This window comes from Colius striatus, chromosome 6 (genome assembly GCF_028858725.1).
Source record: "Colius striatus isolate bColStr4 chromosome 6, bColStr4.1.hap1, whole genome shotgun sequence".
Classification (NCBI taxonomy): Eukaryota; Metazoa; Chordata; class Aves; order Coliiformes; family Coliidae; genus Colius; species Colius striatus.
Window position 1 is genome coordinate 4,933,422 of NC_084764.1, and position 27,407 is coordinate 4,960,828.

The 27,407-nt window shown below is 57.6% G+C and overlaps 2 protein-coding genes across 3 annotated transcripts in view; one reads left to right on the plus strand and one right to left on the minus strand.

Moving 5' to 3' along the window:
- The first annotated feature begins 10,538 nt into the window (after positions 1-10,538).
- On the plus strand, positions 10,539-18,513 carry CHST1 (carbohydrate sulfotransferase 1). Its single transcript, XM_061998382.1, has 2 exons — positions 10,539-10,742; positions 16,606-18,513. The coding sequence occupies exon 2, from the start codon at positions 16,650-16,652 to the stop codon at positions 17,907-17,909; it is 1,260 nt and encodes a 419-aa protein (XP_061854366.1). The 5' UTR covers positions 10,539-10,742; positions 16,606-16,649; the 3' UTR covers positions 17,910-18,513.
- Positions 18,514-25,049: 6,536 nt separating this feature from the next.
- Positions 25,050-27,407, minus strand: part of LOC133625643 (transmembrane protein 263-like) — a 243,476-nt gene continuing 241,118 nt past the window's right edge. For both annotated transcript variants that reach the window (XM_061998434.1, XM_061998433.1), the window contains one exon: positions 25,050-25,620. In XM_061998434.1, coding sequence (XP_061854418.1) covers positions 25,334-25,620 — 287 coding nt within the window. In that variant the 3' untranslated portion in view covers positions 25,050-25,333. The remainder of the gene's footprint in view (positions 25,621-27,407) is intronic.

A 27,407-nucleotide genomic window follows, 5' to 3' on the forward strand; every position in this document is an offset into this window, starting at 1 on the left:
CAGTTCTGGGCCCCTCACTACAAGAAGGACATTGAGGGGCTGGAGATAGGTACTGGAGCTGGGGAAGGGGCTGGAGCACAAGTGTGATGGGGAGCAGCTGAGGGAGCTGGGGGGGTTTAGTGTGGAGGAGAGGAGGCTGAGGGGAGACATCATCACTCTCTACAACTGCCTGACAGGAGGTTCTGGTGAGGAGGGGATCAGTCTCTTCTCCCCAGTAAATGAATGACAGGACAAGAGGAAATGGGCTCAAGTTGCCCCAGGGGAGGTTGAGACTGGAACTGAGGCAGAGCTTTCTCCCTCAGAGGGTTGTCAGCCCCTGTGCCAGGCTGCCCAGGGAGCTGGGGGAGTGCCCAGCCCTGGAGAGATCCCAAAGCCATTGAGCTGAGGTGCTGAGGGTCCCTCCAGGACTGGAAGGGACCTCGAAACATCATCCAAACCAACCCCCTGCCACAGCAGGACCACCTAGTTGACTCTGCTTTGAGCAGGAGGTTGGACTTGAGCCCTCCTGAGGTTTCTCTTCCTGCCTGAGGTTTCCCCTGACCCTAAATCCCTGTCCCCTGTAGGGATGGCCCTAGACCTTTCCCAAGATGCAAGGGCTTAAACCCTGCCCAGGCTCACCTGGATGACAACATCTTCTTTGAAGCTTTCCCCTCAGAGCCAGAAGCTCTGGTGCCAGCCTCCCCCCTCCAAATTGCTGCCTGTTCAACTGGAGCAGGAAGGGGGTGGATTGTAAATGAGGTACAGCCAGCTCAGAGGAGGCTGTTTGAACCACAGCAGACCCAGAGCTGCTGTAGTTTATGCTGAGGGCTACATCCAGGCCTTTCATCTCTCCATCCTCAGGGTTCTGAGGTGTCTTCCTGCTTGCACGGGTGAGTGGGACAAGAGTTTTCAAAGGGATGCAAAGGGATGGCCAAAAGCAGCAGCCCCAGCTGGCAGCACAGAGCAGCTTTTGTGGAAGGCACACACAGAGAGAAATCAATACAGCTCTGAAACAGGTACAAGAAAAGAACAAGGGGGAAAAGCAAATGACCCACCCAAATCAAACCAGAAGGTGCAAGCCAGGTGCCTGACAGCTGCCTGGGACAGCAGGAGAAGCCACTGAGGGGGAGCAAGGAGAGAGCCAGAGCCTGAAAGGGCTGCAAAAGGGCTCAGGACATAAAACTTGCAATATTGAGCCCCCATGGTGTCTTGGTGGAGTGTCTGGGGAGCCAGCAAGGCTCCCTGTGCCCCATCAAGGCCTCTTGCACTGATGCCTCCTTCTCCATCCCTGACCTGGCCTTTCTTCCAGCCCCTCTACGTGACATCTAGCCACACTCCTCAGGGAAGGATCAGGCCCCAAGATGGTCCAGAGGCATCTTAGTGCTGTAAGAGCAGTGCACAAACATGACTCTGCACTGCCCTTTGCTTTGGCAGCCCATGGAGCTTTTCTGTGGCCACTTCACAGAGGGGCCCAGGCAGTGCCTTGTGCAGAGCACAGGAGTCCTGGACCAGAGACACTGTCTGCTCACTGCTTCAGCTGCCAGAGGCTCCAGGGCATCTTCTCACCTTCCTCTGAGGACATCAGCCAGCGTCCCTGCCCCAGCCAGTGTCCTTGCTGCTCCTGTCCCCATGCTGGTTCAGCAGCCTGGGATCAGCTCCAGGGTTATGCCTAGAGGAGAAGCAGCACTGACATGCAGGCTCAGCACAAGAGGTGTCTCCTGGGGACAAGAGCTGCTCCCCTGTCCCCCCTCCAGCAGACCTGTCAGAGCAGCCAGAGGCTGAAAAGCTGCAGCCAAGACCATGAGCAAGGCCTGAGATGGGGCAGGGGGAGCAAGAGGGCTCGAGGCGACCTTGGAAGTCACCTGCTGAATCTGTACCACAGACCTAATCCAGGAATTCAATGCTCAGACACCAGGAGCAGTACCCAAGCAGCAAACCTGCAGCAAACACCCCAGCACACCCCGTCTAGCAGCCTTGGCCCCATGCCACGTGGCTGTGGGGTTCTGGCTGCCTGCTGCCCACTCCCAGCTCCCACATGCCCAGCTCAGAGTCCCCTTTTGGTCTTGGCCAAAGCCCCTCCACCCTCCTCCCCAGCCTGGTTTGTGGGGGAAGGCCACAGGCACTGAGCAACCCAGATCATAGAATCACAGAGTGCTGGGGGTTGGAAGGGAGCTTTAGGGATCATCTAGTCCAAACCTCTGCTAAAGCAGGTTCCCCTCCAGCAGGTCACACAGGAACGTGTCCAGGTGGGTTTGGGAACCTCCAGAGCAGGAGCCTCCACACCCTCCCTGGGCAGCCTGGGCCAGGGCTCCCTCACCTCAGCACCAAGGGAGTTCCTCCTTGTGTTTAAGTGGAACTTTTTCTGCTCCAGCTTCATCCCATCACCCCTTGTCCTGTCACTGGATACAACAGAAAAAAAGAGCTGCCCCAACCTCCTGACACCCACCATTTAGATACTTGGAAATATTGATGAGATCCCCCCTCAGTCTCCTCTTCTCCAGACTAAAATGTCCCATATCCCACAGCCTTTCCTCATAAGGAAGATGCTCCAGTCCCCTGATCATCTTGGTGTCCCTGCACTGGCCTCTCTCCAGCAGTTCCCTGTCCCTCTTGAGCTGGGGAGCCCAGAACTGGACACAGGGCTCCAGATGAGGCCTCAGCAGGGCAGAGCAGAGGGGGAGCAGAACCTCCCTCCTCCTGCTGCCCACACTCGATGCCCCCAGGCTGCTGGGCAGGGAGCAATGGGAAGGCTCCAACTCTGCCCAGCCCTCACAGCTCCATTAAGCACACATTAAGCTCCAGCAGCCACTGTAAACACACAAAGCAGAGGAAGGAAGGCTGCCTGCCCTGGGGAAGCTGGCCCCACCACATCCAGCCATAGCAGCTGGCACCTGCAGCCGTGCAGGGCTACCAGGGTGCTGGAGGCAAAGCCTCTCAGCCCTCAGCTCCCAAGAGGTGTGTAAATGGAACAGTCACTTCCATGGGGACCTGCCTGTGTAGCCTGTCAGGTGAAAAATGCTTGTTGTCTCTCCTGGCCCTGGAACCAAGAAGCTTTTGCAGCGGACTGGGGGTCAGGGGCTGTGTGTCCAACCCCTGGGGCAGCTCTTTCCCATCCCCTGGGTGCCACAGTGGTTTGGGGAGTGGGGCAGGGGGCTGGCAGCCCCCCTGGGCTCGCTGTGTGGGGCTGCAGTGCACAGCTTTCTGCAGCCTCCAAGCAGTGGCTAGAGGAGATGGGGTGTCCTCAGGGATGGATGAGGGACCCATCTGTCCTTTGAGGGACAGAGGGATGCTTTCTGAGTACCAGCTCACATGGATCCCAGGTGCATGCAGGCTCACATGGAGGCTTTGGGAACCTTGGGCAGTTGAAGATGACCTGAGAGACCCCACTGATGCCTCCCTGCTTCCTCAGGGACTTCACAGGGGCTAACTGGAGGCTCTACAGAAGCATGACACCCACATCAGAAGGGCTGGGGAAGGCCATGGGTGCCACTGGTGTGGGTCATGCCTGGTGTTCCGGGGTGCTCAGACCTCTTTGGGTCAGGGCTGGGGGCATGGTGCCCCCATGTTGCCTCCTGCTTCTGGGGGGCCAGGCAGGCAGCTCCTTCTCCTGCAAGCACCCTGCTCCCTCACACTTCTTTAGCAGCTCTGCCCCTCACCACAGATGAGCCCACAAGTTGAGGCAGAGGCACAACTCTCTGAGGACGGAGCTAGAGCCCTCCAGCCAGACTTTTCTGTAGTCTCAAGCCCTGCAAACAGCACCCAGCAGCCTCCCCATCTTCCCTGGGGATTGTCCAGCTCCTCTCAAGGTCCCTCTGCTCTGATAACCCTATAAGATGTGGCAGCCATGGCCATACCGACCTCAGAGCAACCTAAAACCCCCCAAAGCATTGCAAGCAACAACCAGTGCCACACCAACTTTCACACTTTGCATCCTTCTTTTTATCCAAGATGAGAAACTCGACTGACCTCAAACCCCAGGGTGGTGTGACAGAGCTGCCCCAAGGGCCAGCAGAGCTTCCTGCTCTATTACAACAACCCAGCCTTGGGCAGTTAGCATGAAGGGCTTCTCATTTCCCCCCAGATGCAGGACATCTGGTAGCCAGGGCTAGCAGGTGACAGGCTGTTCTCCTCCCCAGCCCTCACAGAGGCTTTTAGTGGGACTCTTAAGGCTGGTGTAAGTGCTGGATGAATGCAAGTTTGTGTGCATATGCATTGAGGAAAGAGCAGAACAAGGGCTGTATTCATAAGCAATTAGTCAGGCTGAGCACCACCAAGCCCAGTTCTGATAAGCACCAGCACAAACGTTGTGTTAGCAGAAGATAGCAAAGTGATATGATTTTCTGTTAACCCTGCAAAGGACAGCTCTGAAAAACCAGACAAGACCAGTCCAAAAAAACCCTCTCATTGCCTATCAAGAGGCACCCAGGGATGATCCTAGACCAGCATCCCCTGTCCTCTGCGTCACAGAGGTCCTGAAGATCCCTTGAGGACACACATCTGGCTGTACACAGGAGAGCAAGAATGGGTAAAAGCAGCTGGCTTGGGGATTTTGTATGATGAGGTCACCATCCCCTTCCCTAAGATCTTGCTCTCTCCCACCATGAGTCAATGACTCCCCCCATTTCAGTCGCTTGCAGAAGCTTTCAAGATGTGGAAAGTGGATGAAACACAGAGTCTGTGAGCAAACCACCCACCCAAGCCCTCTGTGAATTCACACCACCTGAGTGATTGCTATCAAAGATACCAGAAGCAGTGCTCAAGCTCCTGCTGTACTTTGAACACCCCAAAAAGAAAACAGGGTTCTGAAAGACAAAGGAAGGGCCACGTCAGTGTTGACTTGGATCCCATGTGATTCCTGGGACACGTTTCACACCGTCAAGCCTGACGTGTGCTTGTAGGGAAGAAACCAATAAGACAATGCTATGGGAAGCACAGCTGTGGATACTGGTTTTGGGTCTCTGTCAGAGGGTAATTTGCCTGTTGACCTCACCTCAGGAGAGATGGAAACAGACCTAGGAGGGCTGACAGCAGCAAGGCTGGGTCCCGTTTAGGTTTAGGAGTAACACAGAAGCCAAGAGCTCTTAATCTTTGACCTTTGCCTGGGAGATTTCTTGGGAGTAAACCAAGATGTGGTCAAGATCAGCCCACAGTGGTGACAAGGGAGTGGAGATCACAGTGGGCTAAGTAGGGTGTCAGGATCCTTAGTTGAGATGAGGCCAGTCCCAGGCTGCTCCCTGTGCTTTGGGGGGGTCTGTGTTTCCAAACAGACATCAGGCAGGCTGGAGGGAACAGTTAGAATGATAAAAAGCAGAGAAACCCCTGCTTTGCTGTGAGAGATAAAGAAGTTAAATAGACTAAACTTCTCAGAGAGAAGGTTAAGAGGTGCCTTGATCATGATCTATTAATACCTACATGGGAGAAATAGTTCACATAGTAGATAGCTCTTTAATCTAATAGGCAAAGACATAATGCAATCTGGTGGCTGGAAGCCAAAACTCAACGCCTCCAGACTGGAAATAAAGGGCATGTTCAGAATCATGGCATCACAGAATCGTTTCAGGTGGAAAAGACCTTTAAGCTCATGGAGTCCCAGCCCTCCCCTCACCCTGCCAAGCCCATCACTAACCCACAGCCCTCAGCACCTCAGCTCCATGGCTTTGGGATCCCTCCAGGGATGGGCACTGCCCCAGCTCCCTGGGCAGCCTGGCACAGGGGCTGACACCCCTCTCAGGGTAAAAATCCTTCCTCAGCTCCAATCTAAACTTCCCCTGGGACAACTTGAGCTCATTTCCTCTTGTCCCATCACTTGGGAGAAGAGACTGATCCCCACCTCACTACAGCCTCCTGTCAGGTAGCTGCAGAGAGTGATGATGTCTCCCCTCAGCCTCCTCTTCTCCACACTAAACACCCCCAGCTCCTTCAGCTGCTCCCCATCACACTTGTGCTCCAGCCCCTTCCCCAGTCCCAGTGCCTATCTCCAGCCCCTCAGTGTCCTTCTTGTAGTGAGGGGCCCAGAACTGAACCCAGCACTCGAGGTGCAGCCTCAGCAGTGCCCAGTACAGGGGCACAATCCCTGCCCTGGCCCTGCTGCCACACTGTGCCTGACACAGCCAGGATGCCCTTGGTCTGCTTGGCCACCTGGGCACACTGCTGCCTCATGTTCAGCCCCTGTCAGTTAATGCCCCCACAGCCTTTTTCACCAGACAGCTCTCCAGCCCCTCTGGGTTTTTACAGAGAGTCGATGGTGCTTGTTTTTGTATAGAGGAGAAGAATCTCCCCCCTCTCCCTTCCCAGCAATTTAAAACTGATCTGTTGCCACAAATCAAAGGATTTCATTCCCTTTAAGCTATGTGTCCCATCGACTTGTGGCTCTTGGAAGGAAAACCAAAAAGGAAAGGGGAGCAATGGGCTGGGGCAGGTAAAGGCAACCTTGGCTATGTGGCCAGTCCAGCACACACAACCTTTGCAAGCTCCTCAAGAGAAGGGATTCTAGCATGAGCTGTTTGTCACCACTTCTGAACTACACCAAGTGTAGAGTCTTTTGTTAAAGCTTCTAGTGCAGGCCAACGAGAAAGGACACTTTCAGAAAAGTCAAGCATCCTCAAAATATTCCAAGGATGACAAAAATCACCCTGTGGAATCACCTTAGGAATGATTTTGGTAACCCCACCAGCCCCATGCACTGTTGAGCTCCAGCACACTTTAGAACCTCCTCAGGGGGAGGTCTGTACCCCACAGCCCTGCCAAGGGAAGCCAAGGAATGCATGTGGGTTTACACACACTACAGTACAACCTGACACAGGCTCTCCAAATGCACACAAAGAGTGTTTTTCTGTTAGTCTGCCTTGAAGTTGATGTGCCTTAATACATTGCTGTCGATGTCAATGGTATTTCACAAGTGTGCTATGGGGGGCCAGATGGCTGTGACAATCAGAACCTTGCTCCTGACTGCATTCTGAAGGATAGGAACAGAAACCTTCATTTCACCTTAACAGCCACCTTGGTATTTTATCACATATAGTCCCAAGTAGATTGTGGAGCACAAGTGTGATGGGGAGCAGCTGAGGGAGCTGGGGGTGTTTAGTGTGGAGAAGAGGAGGCTGAGGGGAGACATCATCACTCTCTGCAGCTACCTGACAGGAGGCTGTAGTGAGGTGGGGGTCAGTCTCTTCCCCCAAGTAACAAGTGATGGGACAAGAGAAAATGGGCTCAAGTTGCCCCAGGGGAGGTTGAGATTGGAGCTGAGGCAGAACTGTTTCCCTGAGAGGGGTGTCAGCCCCTGTGCCAGGCTGCCCAGGGAGCTGGGGGAGTGCCCATCCCTGGAGGGATCCCAAAGGCGTGGAGCTGAGGTGCTGAGGGCTGTGAGTTAGTGATGGGCTTGGCAGGGTGAGGGGAGGGCTGGGACTCCATCATCTTAAAGGTCCTTTCCATTCAAAATGATTCTGTGAGGCTATGTTGGTAAGGTAGATTTTTTGGGCCATAACCCAAGAGGAGAGGACACAAAGCCTTGGTGGCAGCCTCTTGTTGGGAAGCAGGGAGATGGGCTGCTTTGAAACTGCATTTGGGCTCAGCTGAAGATGTCAAGGGGCGAGCTCTTGTTTTCAGTCTCTCCATCTCCCCAGCAGCTTCTCTGCTCTCCTGCCTGGAGCCACACAGGGGAAAAACAATGCCTCTTAAACAGAGGCACGTTTCCCTGCCTGCCACAGCAGTCCTTCCCTCTGAAAGGCAAACTGACCACGCACACGCCTCACGGAGCCTCATTAATATTTGACTACTCACCGGTCAGAGATGCAGAGCTGTAACGTGTGAACTTTCAAGCCCACAGCATCTCTCTAGGTTAACACTTAAAGCCCCAGGAAGCATCAGGAAACGTGATGACACCTCACTGAAACCATCAGAAGCATCTGTTTGTCCTCCAACCCTACTTTTAGCCCTCATTTTATTGCATCATTCTCTCAAACTTCTTTCCTTTGGGTGAAACAGCCTCTCCAGCCACAGTCCCTTCATCTCAGCCTGGGTTCAACATCATAATTTAAAGCCCAGGTGTTGTATAAACACTCAGGGCATAGTGCTGGTGTTTGCAAGTTCTCCAGTCTCACCAGCCAGGGGACTAACCCCCAGCACCCTGAGGTACCTTTTGAGTAGCTCTGGCATTGCTCTGAGTTGTGGGGCACTCTGGAGTTTTGCAGATGGGCTTTGGAGGTGTCTCAGCACCCAAATTGTTTCTTGGCTGGTGGCTGAGAGAGGAGTAAATCCTTTACTGGGTGGCATTTGGGGCTATCATGGAGTTCCTGTGGGTCTGTGGGGGACAGCAGCTTGTGACAATGGAAGGTGATGGCCTGAGGCCTGAGGAGCACTGGTGACAGAAACCCAGGGCCACCAGCTTGTTCCAGTGCAGCTCTTTCCCAGCTCTGGGAAGAGAGTTGGGATAGGCAGGAGCTTCAGTCCTTGTCTTTCACAAGGTGCAGGAAAACAGGCATGAGAGAGAGCGGCTGCAGGGCTTTGTCACACAAAAATGTGACGTGGGTGTCAGCGGGAGGATGGGGTGACACTTTTTTCTGTGGTGCCCAGTGACAGGACAAAGGGTGATGGGAAGAAGCTGGGACACAGAAAGTTCCACTTAAACACAAGGAGAAACTTGTTTGGTGCTGAGGTGAGGGAGCCCTGGCCCAGGCTGCCCAGGGAGGGTGTGGAGGCTCCTGCTCTGGAGGTTCCCAAACCCACCTGGACACGTTCCTGTGTGACCTGATGGAGGGGAACCTGCTCTAGCAGGGGCTTGGGCTGGATGATCCCTAAAGCTCCCTTCCAACCCCATTCTGTGATCCTGTGATGCTATGAAAGCAGGGATACACCAATGCAACAGCACTGTACAACCAATGCTACGATGGGGAGCTGTTGCTATGGTGAGAGAAATAATATTTAAGCACCAACTGTTTATAAATATAAAACCCCCACAAAGTTTTCTAAAATTAGATGAAGGGGGCTAAAGCTGTCAGGGATATTGTAAAAAGGCTTGAGAAGTACCAGTATTTTTGGGCACACAAGATCTGGATACTCCTAAAACAGCAAATGCAGGTCCAAAACACTAAACACCGAAAGTGACGACTCTGCTGTTGTGTTTCCCCGAGATTTAAAGGCACCCTCAGGGCCCTGAAGTCACCATTGCAGCCTGGCAGACCTCTGAGAGTGGAGGTGAGACCAGTGTCCCCAGGGATTTATTTCTCTCTCGACACAACTGCAGTGCAGGGATGTGGGCTCTGCTGAGCTGTCTGCTGAGCAAAGTCATTGAGAGCTGCTGCTGGTCACAGCTGGTCCCACAGGTACCTTCTTGTGAGCCAGAGGGGAAGGTCTGGAAATCCCTGTGTAGGGGGGAGACAGCTCCTTGCAGGGCTCAGGGGGTTGTTGTCAGGAGCTGGGTGTTGCTCCCATAAGAAGCAAAAGTGCTGTGATTCCTTGATGCCCAGGCGTTGGTGGCTGCCACTCCAGTGCCTGGGCTGAGAACACAGCTGCTTGGCAAGTGCTGGACAAAAGGGAAACGCTCAAAGTTGCCAAAAGTCCAAGTCCAGCCGCTTTGGAGAGCTCGAATGGAAGCAGAACCCAGGAGGAAAGTGGCTATTCCCCTCCCCCAACCCCCCCCCCCCCCCCCAGCCCTGACACCCCCCTCTGCCCCATCCCACCTTCCCAGGACATCAGCCCCGCCGGGTTTGGCAGTGCCGGGAGGATTCCTGCCCCCGGACAACGTGTTCCCAGGACAAGATCATTTATGATGAACGAGAGCCGCTGGAAAACGAGCAAATAAATGCACATCGCCATCGCTACCGAATCTGGCTGGGCGTGGGGCGATGGGGGGGGGGGGGTTGCTGCTTGGGCTGGGTGAAGAGGTAGAGGACTCCCGGGCAGACTGCTTGTGTCCCACGGGGGAATAGGGGGCTGCTAGGGGTGCTGCTCCGGCTTCAGGGAAGGCTGCTTGGGTCCTGGGAAGGAGGGTTAGTGAGACCTAGGGGTGCTGCTTGGGTGATGATGTGCTCCGGGAGGGGCTGCTCGGGCTGCGGGGGGGGGATGGTTGTGTCACGGTGCGGAGGTAGTGGGTTCCGAGGGCAACTGCTTGGGTCCTGGATGAGGGCTGGTTTGCTCCGGGTGATGCTGCTCAGGCTCCCGGGGGGTGCTGATGAGCTCCGGGAGGGGCTGCTTGGGCTGCGGGAGGGGATGCTTGTGTCACGGCGGGGGCGTAGCGGGTTCCGAGGGGAACTGCTTGCGTCCCGGAGGCTGCTGCTTGGGTCCCGAGGAGGGGCGGTGAGCTCCGGGTGATGCTGCTCAGGCTGCCGGGGGGATGCTGCCCCGCATCCAAATCCCATCCCCTCCTCCCCCCGCGCGGGGTGTCCTGACCAGGTCTCCAGGGATCCATCCCCCGCCCGTTCCCCCGCGACTGACGGCCGGGCCGGGGGGTGCGGGGGTGCGGGGGGCGGGGCGGGGCGGGGCGCGGGAGGCGGGGGGCGGGCAGTGCGCGGGGCCCCGCGCGGGCAGCGCAGCGCAGCGCAGCGCAGGGCGGGCAGCGATGAGCCCCCGCGGCGCGGCCCCCTGAGCGCCGCACCGAGCCCCCGCACCCGCTGCGCGACGGGACGCGACGGGACGGCACGGGCGGCTCCTCGAGCTCCCACAACCCCCCCGCCGGGCCGCGCCGGGCTCGGCGACCCCCGCCCCGAGGAGCCGCGGTGGGGCTCGCCGGGGATGCGGGGGGGGAGCCCGCCGGGGCGCACCGACAGGTAAGGGCGATACGGGGTGAGGGGGGGTCCGGGGGAGCGACTGGAATCCCTTTCCGCGCCACCAACTTGGCCAGACGTCGGCCGCAGCGGCGGCAGCGACTTTGCCCTCGCTGGTCCCTTGCTGCGGGACCCGCCAGCCGCCCGCGCCCCGGCGCCGCCGCCCCCTTGTCCCCCCGCGCCGGAGAACGAGCTGTGGCCAAACTTGGGCTGCTGTTGAGGCGAGGAGCTGCCTCCTGGAAGAAGTAAGTCGGCGATGGCGGCGGGGGGGAGGCCGGCTGCCCTGGCCGCCCGTCCGAGCCGCTGTCGGAGCGCCCTGGAGCCGCCGCCGAGGCGCGGGCTGGCCGGGAGACCGCGGCGGACGCTCGGCGTGGCGGGGAGCAGTCCTGCGGGAAGCCTGCGCCGTTCAGCGCTCGGGCTCCTGCCAAAGAGAGCGTTTCGAGTTGGTGAATGAGCCCCTTCATCCCAAAAGAGCCTTTTCCAGGTCCTGCCAGGGGAGCGCTCCGGGAGGGAGAGAGCGCGAACAAACGGGCTGGTGGATGGCACACACCAAAACGTGGATCGGGCTTAACCCAGGCGTTTGCATCCTCGGGAAGAGACGGTTGCAGTTCAGCCGATGGGGGATAAAGAGGCACAGGTTGATGTCGTGATAAGAAAACTCTGGGACCGGTTGGGGTTGGCATTTCTGGATAGAGACTAATTAACAGGAGATGCGTGTGCCGAGTGCCAGAGGGGAAAATCCCACATCCCCGGTGAAAGCTCTGTGATGGTATCGTTGCTGGTCAGAGTGGGCAGTGTGCTTGGTGGCAAAGGATCTCTCGGTCTCCCTCTGAAAGGCAGAGGGCACGGGCAGAGGCAGGGGAGCAGGGGGCACGCCAGCAGTGGCTTTGAGCAGCGGGGTCCCGTGCCTCATCGTTAGGAAAGTGCCGCCGGAGGTGAGGCAGGCGAGAGCGGAGCTGGGCTGGGTCTGACGGGCACTAAGCACCTTCGTGCCCCCTGCATGGGGCTCACCACTGGTGCCAGTCCCCTGCTGTGGCCCTCGGGAAGCTGCTCTGCTGAAGAGGAGGTGAGGCTGAAGGCTGTCTCCCACCCTGTGAGGGGGGCTCAGGTTGGTGAGCCCCTGCTGCAAGGGGAGGCTGAGGGGCAGAGACCAGCCCACTGAGCTGCGGTACCCAACGTCAGGTGGTGCCTGTGGTGAGGGGAAAGGGGGGAGCTGCTCAGTGCTCCCCCTTTCCCCCGGGGAGCAGCGGGGTGCAGCCTCCCCAGCACCCGAGGCGGCTGCCTGGGCCACAGGCGTGCTCAGTTGTCCAGCTTCACAGAGCCCCCAGCATGACTAAGCCGCTGTGGCCGAGGAGCGGGATGGTCCTCGTTAAACCTCGTCGGCAGCCCGTTGTCTTCTCCCCCCTCAGCGGCCACAACGTGTTGTTGGATAAGATGAAACTCTTTGCTCGGTGGGAGGCCGGCAGGGCCCGTGCCAGCAGGTCTCTGGCCGAGAGTTGTTTTGCAACCCAGAGACTTAATTTCCTTAGGGGGAGCGGGGCCGGTTGGGCTTGGAGGCACCACAGGGCACTGCCCGCAGCTCCCTCCTCCCTGCCCAGACTTTCAACAAGCTGCTCTGCCTTGGCCGGGGCACGCAGGGCTGTTGCTCTGGGCAGGGGTTGAGGGGCTGAGCTGAAGTTGGTGCAGCAGACTCTGTGGGTGACTGTACACGCAGTGGCTCTCGCTCCCGGCGTGGGGAGGGGTTGTCTGCACCCAGGCACGTTTTGGGATGTGTCCCCCTGCGAGCTTACTGCAGCGATGCCTTCCGAGTGCTGCAGTCACACTCGTGTCAGGAGAGGGGTGTTTGCCTTCCAACTCCCAGCATGGGCTTTGCCTTGTGGGGTCTGTGCCCTCGTACCCCTCTGTGCCAGCCCGAGCGTGCCCAGGCGTGCGGGCAGCCCTGCCCGGTCCCATCCCCGCGCTCGCCCACCCCTCTTCCTGCCACCCAGACCCCCAGCACCTCGCTGGCGTTTGGCTCCTCGAGGTTGTGTTTTCCAGCTGGTCCCAAAGTCCTGAGTCACTCTGGCGTTGCCATGGAAACAGCCTTGCTGATGGGAAGCGCTTCTGGGGGCAGAGGGTGCCGAAGGTGAGGGGAGGGCCAGGGAAGGGTTCGTGGGTGCTCCTCCGGTGCATCAGCCTGCCGTCGGGGCTTGTGCCAGGGCTGGAGCAGGCGGCTGCCTCACACAGACCCTCGTACTTTCTTCTGCTCCCTTTTCCCATCCTCCCTGCCACGGGGAAGCGCAGAGGGATTTCCCTGGTGGTGCCAAGGGAGCCCAGGATGTGCTCAGCCAGGCCGAGGGTACAACTTCTGGCGAGCTGTTGAGGGAGAGGCTGCAAGGCAGCTGAAAAGAGCAGGGCTTTTTGACTGCCCTTTGAGAGCACCTTGGAAACAGCAATGTCAGCGTCAGTCATGGCGAGCTCTCCTGCCTAAAGCTGCCATCACCCACCCCCTCAAGTTGCCCAAACACGGCCAGCTCCGGGGAGCAGCTGGGGAACCTGCAAGGAAGGTTTGGGGCAGGAGGCAGGGCAGTCTGGAGATGCTGCGGGAGCCCTCCCCGAAGCCCAGTGCCACGGCGGTGGGAGGCACTGCCCTGTGTGACAGGGGAAGGGGGGTGAGTCGCTGCGACCCCCGCAGCAGCCCCGCCGGGGCCAGCCTGGTAGCGCCCCAGCACGTCTCTAAAAGCAGATCGTTGCTATCAAAGCCGGGAACAGCATCCCTGAAACAGGAGTTAGCCGCTCAGCATCTCCTCCCGCGCCTCCCCGGGCTGTGCTGCGGCTGGAGCCGGGGCTGGAGCTGGAGCCGGGGCTGGGACCGGGACCGGGGCTGGAGCCGGGGCTGGAGCCGGGGCTGGGACCGGGGCTGGCCGGCCGCGCTCGCTGCTCCCCGCGCCGGTGACTCACGGATGCCATTCAGCTTAATTCATCACCTTCCATCTCCCCGGCGCTCCTGGGCTGTCTCACTGGCTTCTCGCCTGCTCATCCTCCCCGGAGTGGTGCCGGGAGTCAGGGGAGGAGGAAGGCGGGCAGGTGACTCCGCTGCCGTTTGCTGGTGTGCGGGTTGGGGGAGGCTGCTCTGCTCTCACCCATCCTCTTCCTCATCCTTTGGGCAGCGGGGCCGGCGAGGGGAAGGGCTGAGCACCTTGCTCTTCCCACAGACAGTGCTCCCGTCCCCCGGGCCAGGCAGCGCTGGGAGCTGGATGCCCGGGGCATCCCTCCCGCACAGCCCGGCCCCGCCGCGGCTGCAGAGCCGGGGAGAGATGCCGGCAGGGCTGGGGAGCACAGCCTGATCCTGTAGGGTCAGGGAAGGGGCAGTGGTGACCCCAGCACAGCACAAAAAGAGCTCCTGTGCCTTCTGGCAGGCCTCTTACAGTGGCAGGGGTGGAGGCTGGGAGGTCCCCGTGGCTTTCCCCCACCCCAGCGCTCTGTCTCAGCTGCCTGCAGGGACTGACTGGACTCAGCTCCCACCCTCGGGCTGCGTTTGCTCATCGTCTTTGGTGGAGCTGAGCTGGAGTCAGAGCAGAGGGAGATTTCAGCTGGGAACACTTTACAGGATGGAAACATCGGTGAGGCCAGCATTTTGGGGTGACTCCCATGGTCACAGCATCGCACAGTCTAGGGCTGGGTAGCCCAAACTGCACATGCCTCACACGGGACTCTGATGTGCCAGCCCCACGTGGGCATGGCCCTTGCTGCAGCTGCTGGAGGCTTCAGTCTGCTCCCCATGCCTGAAGAGGAATGGGCCAGTTTAAGGAGTTGGTCCTTCAGGGCAGGGATGGGAGAGCAAGTGGCTATCCTGCTGTTCTTGTGTGCAGGGGAAATCCTCCTTACAGCGTGTTGGCTGCTCAGCCAGCACATTCCAAGCCTGGAGGAGCCCTGTGCAGCTCCTGCTTGGGAGGTGTTTCACACCAGCCAGGCTGTCCCCCACAGACAAGCGAGGGGAAGGGTGAGTGGAAGTGATCCTCACCTCTCCTGGCAGCTCCTGGGGCCAGGCAGCGATGGCAGGAGGCAGGAGAGCCATCTGAGGGGCTGAGGGGAGGCTCTGGCTGGCTTTAAAGGCCACAAATGAGACATCAGGCAGGGAAACCCTTCTCCCAGAGCTGCCTCTCGCCGGGGCAGGGCAGCGAGGGGCAGCTGAGGCTGAAGCTGGGCTGTAGTTTTGCACCTGCTCAGCCAAGAGAGGGGATCAACGCTCCATTTCTCCCCCTCTGCAGCCTGCTTCATGGTGAAGGGGAGTTGGGCCAGGAGGATGGAGAGCCTGGAATGCTCACAGGCACGGAGGCAGCAGGAATGGGGAGCACAGGCACACCGGGGCTCTGGGTGGCTTTTGCAGGGGACAAGCTGAGTGGGATCCGCTCCGGCACACAGCAGCAGCACTGCACTGAGTGGAAGCTGAGGTTGTGTGGGAAGGATGCAGTGTGGCTGGCCATCACTAGAGAGCAGGAAAGCCTTCCCACTGCACCTTCCACTTAGGCAGCCTACGGGAGCTACCTGGGCTAGGAGATGCCAGCAGGGACCCTCCTGTCCTGCCCTGACTCAGCAGACCTGGAAAAACCCTTTACTCAAGGGATGATATATCCCACGTGGACACAGGGGGCCAGGTCTCCCCTCTGCAGGGCACAACCCCGAATCAGGAGCAGAAATAGCCAAATGCCATGTGCTGCATCCCTGTCAGGCAGCAGGAGCTCAGGGGAAAGCATCCCTTATTGCCCAGGAGAAACAAGCCCTTACTCACAGCATGGCTCTGGGTCTTAGTGTGCAGACATGCTGATGGCTGGTGGGGGGTGTCCTAAAATCACAGAGTGTGATTTTATGGTGAGGGTTGGAAGGGAGCTTTAGGGATCATCCAGCCCAAGCCCCTGCTAAAGCAGGTTCCCCTCCAGCAGGTCACACAGGAACGTGTCCAGGTGGGTTTGGGAACCTCCTGAGAAGGAGCCTCTACACCCTCCCTGGGCAGCCTGGGCCAGGGCTCCCTCACCTCAGCACCAAACGTGTTTCTCCTTGTGTTTGAGTGGAACTTTTTGTGTCCCAGCTCATGTCCATCACCCCCAGTCCTGTTATCTGGTTAGCAAACAAGAAGATGCTGCAGCACCACCAGTTACATCTCAGCAAGGCTGCAGCAGCCCTGCCATGGCAGGGGTGCTCCTGCCCAGCGCCCCATCCCAGCATCCTGCTCAGCCACTCCTGCCCTGGCCCACAGACAGGCAGCAGCAGGGCAGAGAAGGCATCAGCAAAGCTAGCCTGGGCAACCACAGCCCCCACTTCCCTGTGCCCACCTCCAGTGCCCAGGGCTCCTGCCGCTGCCCTGTTGCCAACAGAGGATGGAGAGGACACGGTTTCTCACGGTTCCTCCTTGATGGCATTGCTTTCCCCTCTGTGGTGCTCAGAACAGGAGCAGGGCCTGAATCCCAGTGCAGATCAGGATCTGGCCAGCACCACAAGTTCAGTGCCTGGGCCACAGGGCAGCGGGTGAGCTGTGGTGCACAGGACTTGTGTACGGCCTGGAAGGAAGCAGTCCCTGGGGTTGGAGTCCTGGCTGGAGCTGTCTCTCCAGGCTTGCCAGCCTCTGTCTGGTCTTCCTGTCCTCTGAAACAGGGCTCTGCAGTCTGAGGTACACGTGGACATGGCTGGTGGATGTTGCATTGGGAAGGTGTTTGTCAGCATCCCCAGCAGCAGGATACTCGAGGCCTCCTTAGCATGATTATGGTTGAAAAGACCTTTTAAGATGATCAAGTCCAACCACTAACCTCACACTGCCAAGCCCATCACTAAACTAAACCTCACCCTCGGCACTCCTTGCTCAACCCACGCCTTCTCTGTTGTGTTGCAGACACCGAGACGACCTGTGAAGAAGCTCCATGAAGGTGACCAGCCATGCAATGTTCCTGGAAGGCTGTCCTCCTACTAGCCTTGGCGTCCATCGCGATCCAGTACACGGCGATCCGGACCTTGACCGCCAAGTCCTTCCACAGCTGCCCCATCGCCAACCCCGTGAACTGCAGCCTGAGCCAGGACCCCGACGCGGCCGAGCGCCTGTGCGACGAGAGCCCCACCTTCTCCTATAACCTCTCCAGGAAGACGCACGTCCTCATCCTCGCCACCACCCGCAGCGGCTCCTCCTTCGTCGGGCAGCTCTTCAACCAACACTTTGACGTCTTCTATTTATTTGAGCCCCTCTACCACGTCCAGTACACCCTGATCCCAAAGCTGACCCAGAGCAAGAGTACGACGGACAGGAGGTTGATGCTGGGGGCCAGCCGAGACCTCCTGAGGAGCCTCTACGACTGCGACCTCTACTTCTTGGAGAACTACATCAAACCCCAGCCCGTCAACCACACCACCGACCGCCTCTTCCGCAGGGGAGCCAGCAAGGCCCTGTGCTCGCCGCCCGTCTGCGAGGCCATGGGGGCCGCCGACCTCCACCTGGAAGAAGGAGACTGCGTGAAGAAGTGCGGGACCTTGAACCTGACGCTGGCCACCGAGTCGTGCAGAGAGCACGGGCACGTGGCCATCAAAACCGTGCGGGTGCCCGAGGTCAGCGACTTGAGGGCTTTGGTGGAGGACCCGCGCCTCAACTTGAAGGTCATCCAGCTGGTGAGGGACCCCCGGGGTATCCTGGCATCGAGGAGCGAGACTTTCCGGGACACCTACCGGCTGTGGAGGATCTGGGACGGCACGGGCAGGAAACCCTACAACCTGGACGTCAGCCAGCTCACCACGGTGTGCGAGGACTTCTGGAACTCCGTGTCCACGGGCCTCAACCGGCCGCCGTGGCTCAAAGGCAAGTACATGTTGGTGCGGTACGAAGACCTGGCCAGGAACCCCATGAAAAAAACCGAGGAGATCTACGATTTCCTGGGCATCCCCATGGACGTCAACGTGGAACGTTGGATACAGAACAACACCCGTGGGGACAGGTCTTCCTCCAAACACAAGTACGGGACGGTGCGGAACTCGGCGGCGACGGCGGAGAAGTGGCGCTTCCGGCTGTCCTACGAGATCGTGGCCTTCACCCAGCGCGCCTGCCAGCCCGTGCTGGCACAGCTCGGCTACAAATCCGCCACCTCCGAGGAGGAGCTCAAGAACCTCTCCATCAGCTTGGTGGAGGAGAGAGACTTCCTGCCCTTCTCCTAAGGCAGCGCTTCCCCCTCCAACTCGCCCCCCCCCTCCCGGTTTTGATACTGAACCGTTTCTAACTGTTGCCTTATTTTTTTTCCTTCCCTTTCATTTCCTCCCTTTCTTTTTTTTTTGTCTTTTGGGTTGGTTTTTTTTTTTGCCCCTCCCCTCCAAAATTTGCACTAAACCTTGAGCGGGCGTCTCAGCAGCTGAGGCCAGGGGAAGCGAGCGCTGCCTCTCGCTACGTGCCGGCCGCAAGAGGAGTCGGGTCTCTCCAAGCAAGAGCTTAGAACTGTGGATGGGTAACAAATGTTTACAAAGACACACACACACAAAATGTACAAAGCAACCTTCGAGCTTTCCAAACCAAGGATTCCTGGGGTACTGTACTTTTTGCACTGTTTACTTTTACAATGTAAGAGGTAAATATAATTTATGAAGGGTGTTGTCCCCTCTAGAATTAACTCTCCCCTTGCCCCCAGCTGAGCAGGGCAGACTGGAAGCTGAACGTGGGACAACCTCCTTGGTTTTGAGCTTGGTACAAACGTGTCTGTCTGGTTAAAGTCCTGGTATTGGGGCTGAGCACTTGGTCAGCTGCTCCTATGTGGTTGGTCGGTTAACACTTGGGGTACTGCTTTGTGCCAAAAAGCCACAAAGGTGGGGGGAGAAAAAAGGGGGGAGGGGGAAGTGATTGGGTGGTTTGGTCAAAGCCCAACACATTTAATGCTTTATTTCCGTGTTTTCTGTAAATAAAAGTGCAATAAAACTGACCTGGGGTGGATCTCGGACCTCAGCGACTAAACTGGGGTGGATGCACCAACAGTGAGGCTGGAGTGGGCAAGGCTGAGGGGAGCAGGGACCATGGCACCCACCCCGGGCAGCAGGGAAGGGCAGGCACCTCGGGCACCCGTGGCTTTGCATCTGGAGCTTGTCAAAATGCCAGCAGTTCAGGGAAAAAGGGAGAACCCGTGGTTATTTACAGACCTGACAGCTTGCTGGCCCATGTGGGGGCATGGCACTTGCCAAAATGCCAAGGCCAAGCAAACATGATGGTCCTGGCAATGTGTGGGCAGCAAGCGGGTGGTGGGGAGCTGGGCTGTGGGATGGATCCCTGCTGGCACGGCTGACCAGCATCTCCCACCCTGCTGGGACAGAGTCCTGCAGACAGCCCAGCCCTGCAGGCAGCTCTTGCAGCTGTGATTGGGAAGCCAGTCCCCAGGGGACAGCACTGTCCCTACAGTTTCCTGGCTTAGTCACTCCTGGAGCTGAGCAGGACAGGGACCCACAGAGAGATGTGGCCGTGGTTGGTCACGTCCACCTGCAGCCACTGGACCAGTCCCCAGCAGGGGGCTGCCCACAGCCCACCTACCTGTGCTGGGCTCTTCTCCCAAGGTCTCCTGCTGCCCACCAGCTTCCAGCCCAAGCAGTCACACACGAGGAGCTGGGACTCACTGCCTGGGTGAGGAGGGGAAAGCTGTAACTGTTAGTGTTTCTTCCAGCCTGCTTTCCTCTCTGCAGAGCTCTGCAGGGACAGGTAGTTTTGGGACCTGGCTAACGTGGCAAGCCCGCTCCAGCTGGGCTGTGAGGGGGGTGATGTATCTAATGGCCTCTCCTCAAGGCTGGCAGCCAGAGCACCTGGAACTCGACTTGACTGGTGGAGAAACCCCCACCCCAGGCAGCTTCACCTCCCCTCTACCTCCAGTTCAGAGCCTCCCAAGCTGTGCTGGCCCTGGCTGCATCCGCAGGCAAGGATGGAGGCACGGAGTGGGCTGCAGGCACCATCGTCAGTGTGCCACAGGCCCTCCCAGTGAGCAGCTGCCAGCACAACGACAACCAAATAAATGGCTTGATTGCCCCGTTATTAGTTACTAAATTAATCCTTTTGTCAGCACTTCATAATGCTGAGCTGTTGGCTCTTGGCCTCGACCCAGTAAAAGGGACACCCAGCCCGGGCGCTGGGCCGCGGTTCTCCCTGCGCTGCCGGGAGCAGCAGACAGCTCTGCCCTGGGCAAGTGCTCCTGCAGGGGGTGAGGGGGTCAGGGTGGCCAGCTGTGCCCATCCCCAGCACCCACACTGCCTGCAGAGGGTCTGGCTGTCGTGCTGCCAGCCCTGGGGAGGGATGTCAGACTGGCTGCAGAAAGGGCTGGCTGCTTTGGGGGGAGTGAGGTTTCTCTTGCTGTGCAAAAGTGGCTGTGCACAAAGGAACAGAGTCCTGCACCTGGGGAGGAACAACCCCCTGCAGCAGCACAGGCTGGGGGTGACCTGCTGAGAGCAGCTCCAGGAGAGGGACCTGGGAGTGCTGGGTGATAACAAAGCATGAGCCAGCAACGTGCCCTCCTGGGCAAGAAGCCAGTGGCAGCCTGGGGGCATCAAGGAGAGTGTGGGCAGCAGGTGGAGGGAGGTTCTGCTCCCCCTCTGCTCTGCCCTGCTGAGGCCTCATCTGGAGCCCTGTGTCCAGTTCTGGGCTCCCCAGCTCCAGAGGGACAGGGAACTGCTGGAGAGAGGCCACAGCAGGGACGCCAAGATGATCAGGGGGCTGGAACATGTCACAGGAAAGGCTGCAAGACCTGGGGCTGTTCTGCCTGAAGAAGACTGAGGGGGAACCTTTTCAAAGCTCATCAGCCCTGGCCCAGGCTGCCCAGGGAGGGTGTGGAGGCTCCTGCTCTGGAGGTTTCCAAACCCACCTGGACACGTTCCCGTGTGACCTGCTGGAGGGGAACCTGCTTTAGCAGGGGCTTGGGCTGGATGATCCCTAAAGCTCCCTTCCAACCCTCACCATAAAATCACATTCTGTGTAACAGCAGCTGCAGAGGCAGAATCTCCCATCTTCGAGGTCCCACTGTCAGGCCTAAGCCAGCTGTCCCCTGCCCCAAAGTCCTCCCATGCACTGGTCTTTAAAGCAACACAAGAAACTGAGTTTAGAGGTTCCAAACTCTTCTTACCATTCCAATCAGGAAACACGCCTGCAGCAAAATAGCTTTTGAATCGCAGTTGAAAGCCATGTCCTAGTTTAAGCAGGGACAGAGGTTCTGCCTTGCTTGGTGCCTCATGTAGAGCCCTTAGGGGAGAGATCTGATTTCCCAAGGAATCTCTAATATCTTCCTTCAGCTGTGCTTCCTCTCCTCATTCCCCTCCCCCTCCACTGCAAACAAGAGCCAGCGTAAGCGAGGTTTTTTTATCCTCAAATTTTACTGTAATTAAAATACAGAGATGCAGAATATTCCCAGAAACACACTGCAAAACAAACCAAGCAAACAAATTCAGTAGGAAACCAATTACAGACAATGAAATGATAAAAGAACACAAGTGTCCTCTGGAGCCCAGCACCGTGCACGGGACCACGTGGCCACAGTGACAGTTTTGGGTGGCCAAAAGGGCTCCTTGGCTCCCAGAGTCGGGCCCCTGCGTCTGTCCCAGCAGCTCTGTGGCTCTCTCTGGCCACCTCCACGTTGTTTTTACAGGGATGACTTTGCAATGGAGACACAGAGACATGACTCACTCTCAGGGACAAGAGCCAAGGAGGGAAGCAGAGGAAAAGAAGTGGGTTAAGGTTTTTGCAGACACGAGGGGATAGAGTGGGGTGGAAGACATGCACTTCTCTCCCAGCAACGGGAGCTGTGGGGGCTTGGAGAGCTCTCCCCAGGGGCAAGACAGAAAGCTAAGGGAGGGATAAAAAAGAACAGGGAAGGACGATGACTTGAGCAAAGGGAAAAGGGAGGAGAGGCTGTGCCCGTGGGCTCTCCCCTCAGCTGGGCTCAAGGGATGTCCAGCTGTGGGGTCACATCCCACCTCTCCCAGGGCAGGGAGATGGTGACAAAAGCCTGAGGGGGAATTGGGGAGGGGGGTGATGGTGGGGGCACGTTGATCTATCCAAATGGAAACCCCTAGCAATCATCACAGCTGTGGAAGCAAGGCATCAGCCAGGCATGAGCCACCACCACACACCAAACCAGCCCCTGGTTCGTCCCCTTTCCTTCTGCACTTTTCCCCACAACAAATTCCCCTGCCTTAGTCTTCTGACTCATCCATCCTAAGAAACAAGTTCCCCCCACATTCCACCTTCTCTTGCTTCCTCCCATCAGTCCTTCCTCATCATCTCACTGTCACCTGAAAGCTGGTGACTAACTCCAATCCTTCCCTCTGCCTCGCTGCTGGCCCCTGCCCCATTTTGTGCCGCCCATCCCGTCCAGCAGCGATGGCATTTACACCCAGTGTAGGTTTTGTCCCACTTACCACAAAGTGGAGGCTGGAGAAGGGCTGTACCAGTGGCGCAGGTGGACTCTGAGCTGGCTGGAGTCTCAGTGAGTGAGGGAAGAGGAAAGATGGGGTATCTGTCAGGAGCTGACAGCTTCCCCATTCCACCCAGACCCCACTGTCCTGCAATCAAAGCAGTTGGGAAGCATCTTTGCTCTTAGACTGGGAACATCCACTCTGTTTCCCTTCTGCTCTGGCACCCAGAGCCCAGAAAAGCAGCCTGGGGCTGGGTCACTGGGATGAACCAAGCAGGCCTAGCACGATGTTCTTCCAGAGGCCTTGCAGTTAAGTACCTGCACAGTTAGGTATTCCTGAATGCCTGTTAAGCAGTGGGAGGCCCTGCTTTTGGAGCAGATTTAAGCTTCTGCCCCTGCTTGCTAATTTCACCTCTTTTTACACTTAATGGTCCGTGAGTACTCTGTTAGCTGGGCTGTGAGTTCCCCTCACGCCTCTTCTCCAGGAAGGAGAATGGCAGTCCCTGCAAGGAAACGGCAGGCCCAGACAAACAGAGGGTTTACTGCCAGGGCAACACAGAAGAGCTCAAATAAAAAGGTGGGAAACCCTCATGACCCTTACAGCCTTCCTTAGTGCCCCTTCATCCCGTTTTCAATGCTAGTTAGCCAAAAGCATGATGAGCTTCCCCCCACCAGCCCAGGGGTGACTGGTGAAGTAAGGCCCCTGTGAGGCAGTTAGGGAGGAAACTTCTGTCCCAATTGGTAAGAAACTATCTCTCTAAGAGGGCTGGTGACAACACAGCCAGTTACACACACGCAGCTTTTAGGTTTGGGGTCAGAGCTGGCGTCAGGTGCAGCCTGTGATCTGGAATGAGATGTGCTCAGGGACAGCAGCGAGCAGAGATCCACGCCGTGCAAACTGTCCTCACGCTTTGCAGGGCTTTTGAGACAAAAGGAAGAACAGACAAGACTTGTTCTGGCCTTGCCAGCTGCCACGAGCATCCCAGCAAAGTGCAGGCACACAGAAAGGCCTGATCCCTCTGTGAAGTCGCTGCCTTCAGGGACGAAACCGACACGTCTAGGTCAGCTCGGCCTTCACCGGAACAAAAGGGACGAAGCGAGGAAATCCACACACACATACCAAATGCTGTTTCCTCTCCAGAAACAAAAGATGTAGGTTAAACCACTCTCACGCTATCAAGAGTAACACACTGTGGAGATCAGCAACTTGTTGCCACTGCAAACAGCTGGGACTAGTCAGGGAGGGGGACAGGGAGAGACAAGGCCCGGCGTGACCGGCACAGGGACACGGCGACTGACGTCAGGCCCCAAATGTGGATTGAATAAAGGGCAGAAGGAAAAGCGCTTCACAAGGCCAAGAACGTTCAGCCAAAAAACCTCCACAATGGAGGGGGAGGGGGGAAGGTTGTACTTCTATGTTCCCTGATGTCTGAGACCTAAGCACAAGAGAGCAGCCAGGAAGCACGATGACCTCCAGTGGGAAATGAAGATCAGAGGACTTGGCTTCAGTGTCCAAAAGACAGAGCAGGGACTAAACAAACCACATCGATGGGAGAAAGGGCATTTTTCACATCCCTTTGGTTCCAATAAACTACACTCTCGGGTAACAGAGGGGAAAACATCCTCTAAACCAAGGGGTTGATCTTAAGCAGGACCCCACGTGAAAGCTATCTGCTGGAAGTGCAGAAGGTGGCTCTGGAAAGTCCTCCATGGCACTGGCACCGTTTTGTTTCCCTGGCTGAAGACATGCCTGTGGGCTGACACTTAGACACATGCTAACACAGATGCCTATTGATAAAACACAGCACAAGCACTGCTTCACTTGCCTATGTAGCCAGACACCTAAGGACCTAGGCTAACCACCTGCCAAAGCCAGGAGCAGCGGGGTTAATGGTGCAGCCTGTGGATTCCCTCATCCCCAGAATGAGAGGGGACCTAGAGGTGAAGGGGGGTGTGTGTGGTGGTGCCACATGGCCTCTTGAGCATCAGGGGCCAGGCTGAGGATGGCTGTGAGTCCTGGAGGGATGCAGGTGTCTGGGTTTCTGCGGCACTACAGAGTGTGGGTGGGTTTAGTGCAACACTGAGGGGGGCTGGGGCCACGGGAGCAGTGTGTGGAGGAGGAGGTGCTGGTGCCCCCTGAGCACGCATAGCCCGTCGGGGAAGCTTTCTCCAACGCAACTGCTCCCAGGGTGCTGGATCAGGGGAAAAGCAACACCCTCAGCCTCAATCCCACACCTTCCTGCAGCGGGATTTGGGTGGTATATGGGAACACTCATGCTTACTAGTGATGTGTGTGGAGGGACAGTGTGGTCTAGAGTCAGAACGCCCCTGGTGCAGATGAGGATACTGCAAGGACTTCAAGGGTTGAACCCAAAGGCCCAGGTTGTGTCTCTGTGGACCATCACTGCCTGTGCTGCACTATCACAGAGGTCTGGCAGATGCCACTGTCAGCTCCTTCCCCACATGAGAACATACAGCAGCTTTCACCCTCTTGCCTCTCACCAAAAGAAACCTGTGCAGAAGCTGATGGCCCAGGACATATCCTCCTCTTGCGTGGCACCAGCACCAGAGCTGCTCTCCTGAGCCTGAGGGTTCCTCCTCTGAAGAGTGCAATTCAGCCAGGGAGTAGGTGATTGGGAGCAGTTTCTGGGATGGGCCCTGCAAAAAAAAGGTGAGAGGTGCAGGGCAGGAGGGAGGCTGCCCCCTCTTCACAGTATCTCTCCTTTGTGTCAACGGGACTTTCTTCTACAGTTCTCTGCCAGGCAGAACCCCCTGAGCTGTGGGATGGGGTTTTTCAGAGGCTGCCTTCTCAGCTGAAGTTGAATTTGACTACACAACCCACACTTCAAGCCAGGCACAGTTCCTCCCCCTTCCCCTTTGCCTCCCCCACCTCCAGGCAGATTGAGCCTGACACCCCCTCCCACCCCTCTGTGCTTAAAAGAACAAGAAGGCAGGAAGGAAACTGCAAGACAGAGACAACGGTGCCTTTAAAGCCCTGGGAGTAAAGATGGTTCCCAGTAAGTGATGGGAGTGAAAGGCATTGAGAGGGGCTCTGTGAGCTCTGAGCCAGGCAGGCGGTGCTGAGCAGGCCGCAGCCGGAGTCCGCTCGGGTGCTTGACCCTCCCTGAAGCGGCTGCTTCCCACTCCAAGAGGTGCTGTGTCTGGGGAGAGTATGGGCAGGTCGATCTGTCAGGAAGGGAGCCGTGAGGGGGATTAGTCAGCCTTGTCCTTCTTCTTCGCTGGGAACGGGACTTTGCTGGCGACCGCGCTGCCCACGGCTCCCACGCCGCCGGTCACCGCCGACACGCTGCCCTTCACCAGTCCGACGCCGGCAGCGGGGACGCTGCTCACGGCTGTTTTGGTGAGCTCCAGGCTCTTGCTGCCCACCCAGGCGACACCTCCCAGCGTGGCTCCCACGGCTCCCCGGGTGATGCTGAACAGGCCGCCCGTCACTCTCCAGATCACGCCCGCCTGCTGCTGCGGATGGTCCTTGCTGGCATCTGCGGGGAGAGACAGAGGGAAAGTCAGCAGTGGCCACGCCGAAGGCTTTCTCCCTGCGCACCTCCTCCAGCCAGGAGGGATGTCTGCCACAGGTCATGCTCCTCTAAGTGCAGTGGCTTGCAGCCCCAGGCCTCTCGGTGCCTGAAGGGAGGAACCAGGCCTGCAGCATGGCAGCAGAGGGCTTTGGGAGGGTAGGACTTAGGAGCAGAATTGCCCATGTGGGAAAGAAGAAGGTGGCTCAGTTACAGTCCCAAACTCCCGAGCCTCAGTGTTGCAACACAAAGCGAATCCCACTACCAAGAGATGGGATGGCCCTCCCCTGCATGTTGGCTAATGCCAGTAAACCACAAGGACTAAGGCAGGCACGGGAGGCACGAACTGCAGCCGGCACCTGCTGAGGTTTGCGTGGCCTGCAGGTCCTCAGAAGCACGTCTGGAGGCAGGTCTGGGCTATTGCCAGCCGTGGGACTGAGGCACAGCACAGACCTGCCTGCGAGAGCTGTAACTGAGCCAGCGCCGAGAGCAAAGGGCAGGAGAGATACAGAGCCGCAAACGTCACGGCGGGTTGTACGAGCCCTCTGGAGAGCTCAGCTACCTGTTTAATAGCATTAAGGCAGTGCTTAGGTTGCTATGCTTTGTCACTGCTGGTTTACCTGTGCCAGCTGGACCAAGGCCAGCAGGAGATACCCCCTGAGCTGCCATCACGCCTGCCCACACCATCACAGCTGCAACGCTCAGGGCTTGGCGGGGAAGCGTTGACTCCGAGCTGCTACTCACGGGAGTCCAGGCTGACAGCTCTCCCCATCAGCCTCCACACAACCCTCTCCCTTTGCAGCAGCTAACCGTGGTGTGTGCAGGCAGCAAAAGGAGGAGCTGCTCTTTTTGTGGGGGGAGAGATTTTGGATAGCCTCGCCTGTGATTCACCACCAGTTCTGTATGCAAGATGAGCTGCTAATAATTGCAAAAACACAACAAAGCAATCTTGGCAGGAAAAAAAACCCCAACTCAGGCGAGTGCCAGCTGGGAATACAGCATCCCTGGAGCAGCAGCAGCCCTCCTAACCCATTGCCTACTGAGAAGAGAGGTTGTGCAGCCTGATGCAGCAGGAGGGCTTTCAGTCTTTCCTTGATTGTTAATAATATTTCAGGCAGCAGAAAGCTCTCCGTGGAAACCCCGCTTTGATATCTCTGTGCACTTTCATTTCCACCCAGATTAGAGCCAATACATGCAGGCAGTGGATTTCCAAAGGCCTAGGGAGTGCTGACAGGGTGTCCCAACTGTGGGGCCTTCACACGCTGCGTGCCCTGGTTGCTGGAGACATCAGAGCTCGTCAGCCTAAGCAAACATCTCCCTCTCCCTCTTACTAACTCATCTCATGCTGTGTCTTCCCCACAGCTGCTGTTCAGTGTCCTTCTGCCAAGCTATCCTGCGAATCCTTCAGAGCACAGACTATCTTCCCCTTGTCCACATGTCACACGACACAGTCAGGTCTCTAAGTGCTGCTGGAAAACAAGCTTTTTTTTTCTTTGCCTATTTAAACAAACCAACCAGAAGTCTGACAGAAACCACTCAGCAGCAGCAGGATGCAGATTTTATCCTTGAAAGCACCAGCTGCCCCAGGGTGCTGGATGCACATGGCTGGAGGGACAGCCCGACCTTGCCAAACGGATCTGAGCTGCTGCCTGTGCTGCGAGCACCAGGGCAGCCAGGCAGCCAGCTCCTCACACCCAGGACTCTGGCATCTGTGGGAAAAGGGGGATTTTCCAGGCCTTCTTGGAAACAAATGA

Bases quoted from the DNA above. Each gene is read 5' to 3' on its own strand.
- CHST1 (XM_061998382.1), top strand. From the start codon at position 16,650: ATGCAATGTTCCTGGAAGGCTGTCCTCCTACTAGCCTTGGCGTCCATC.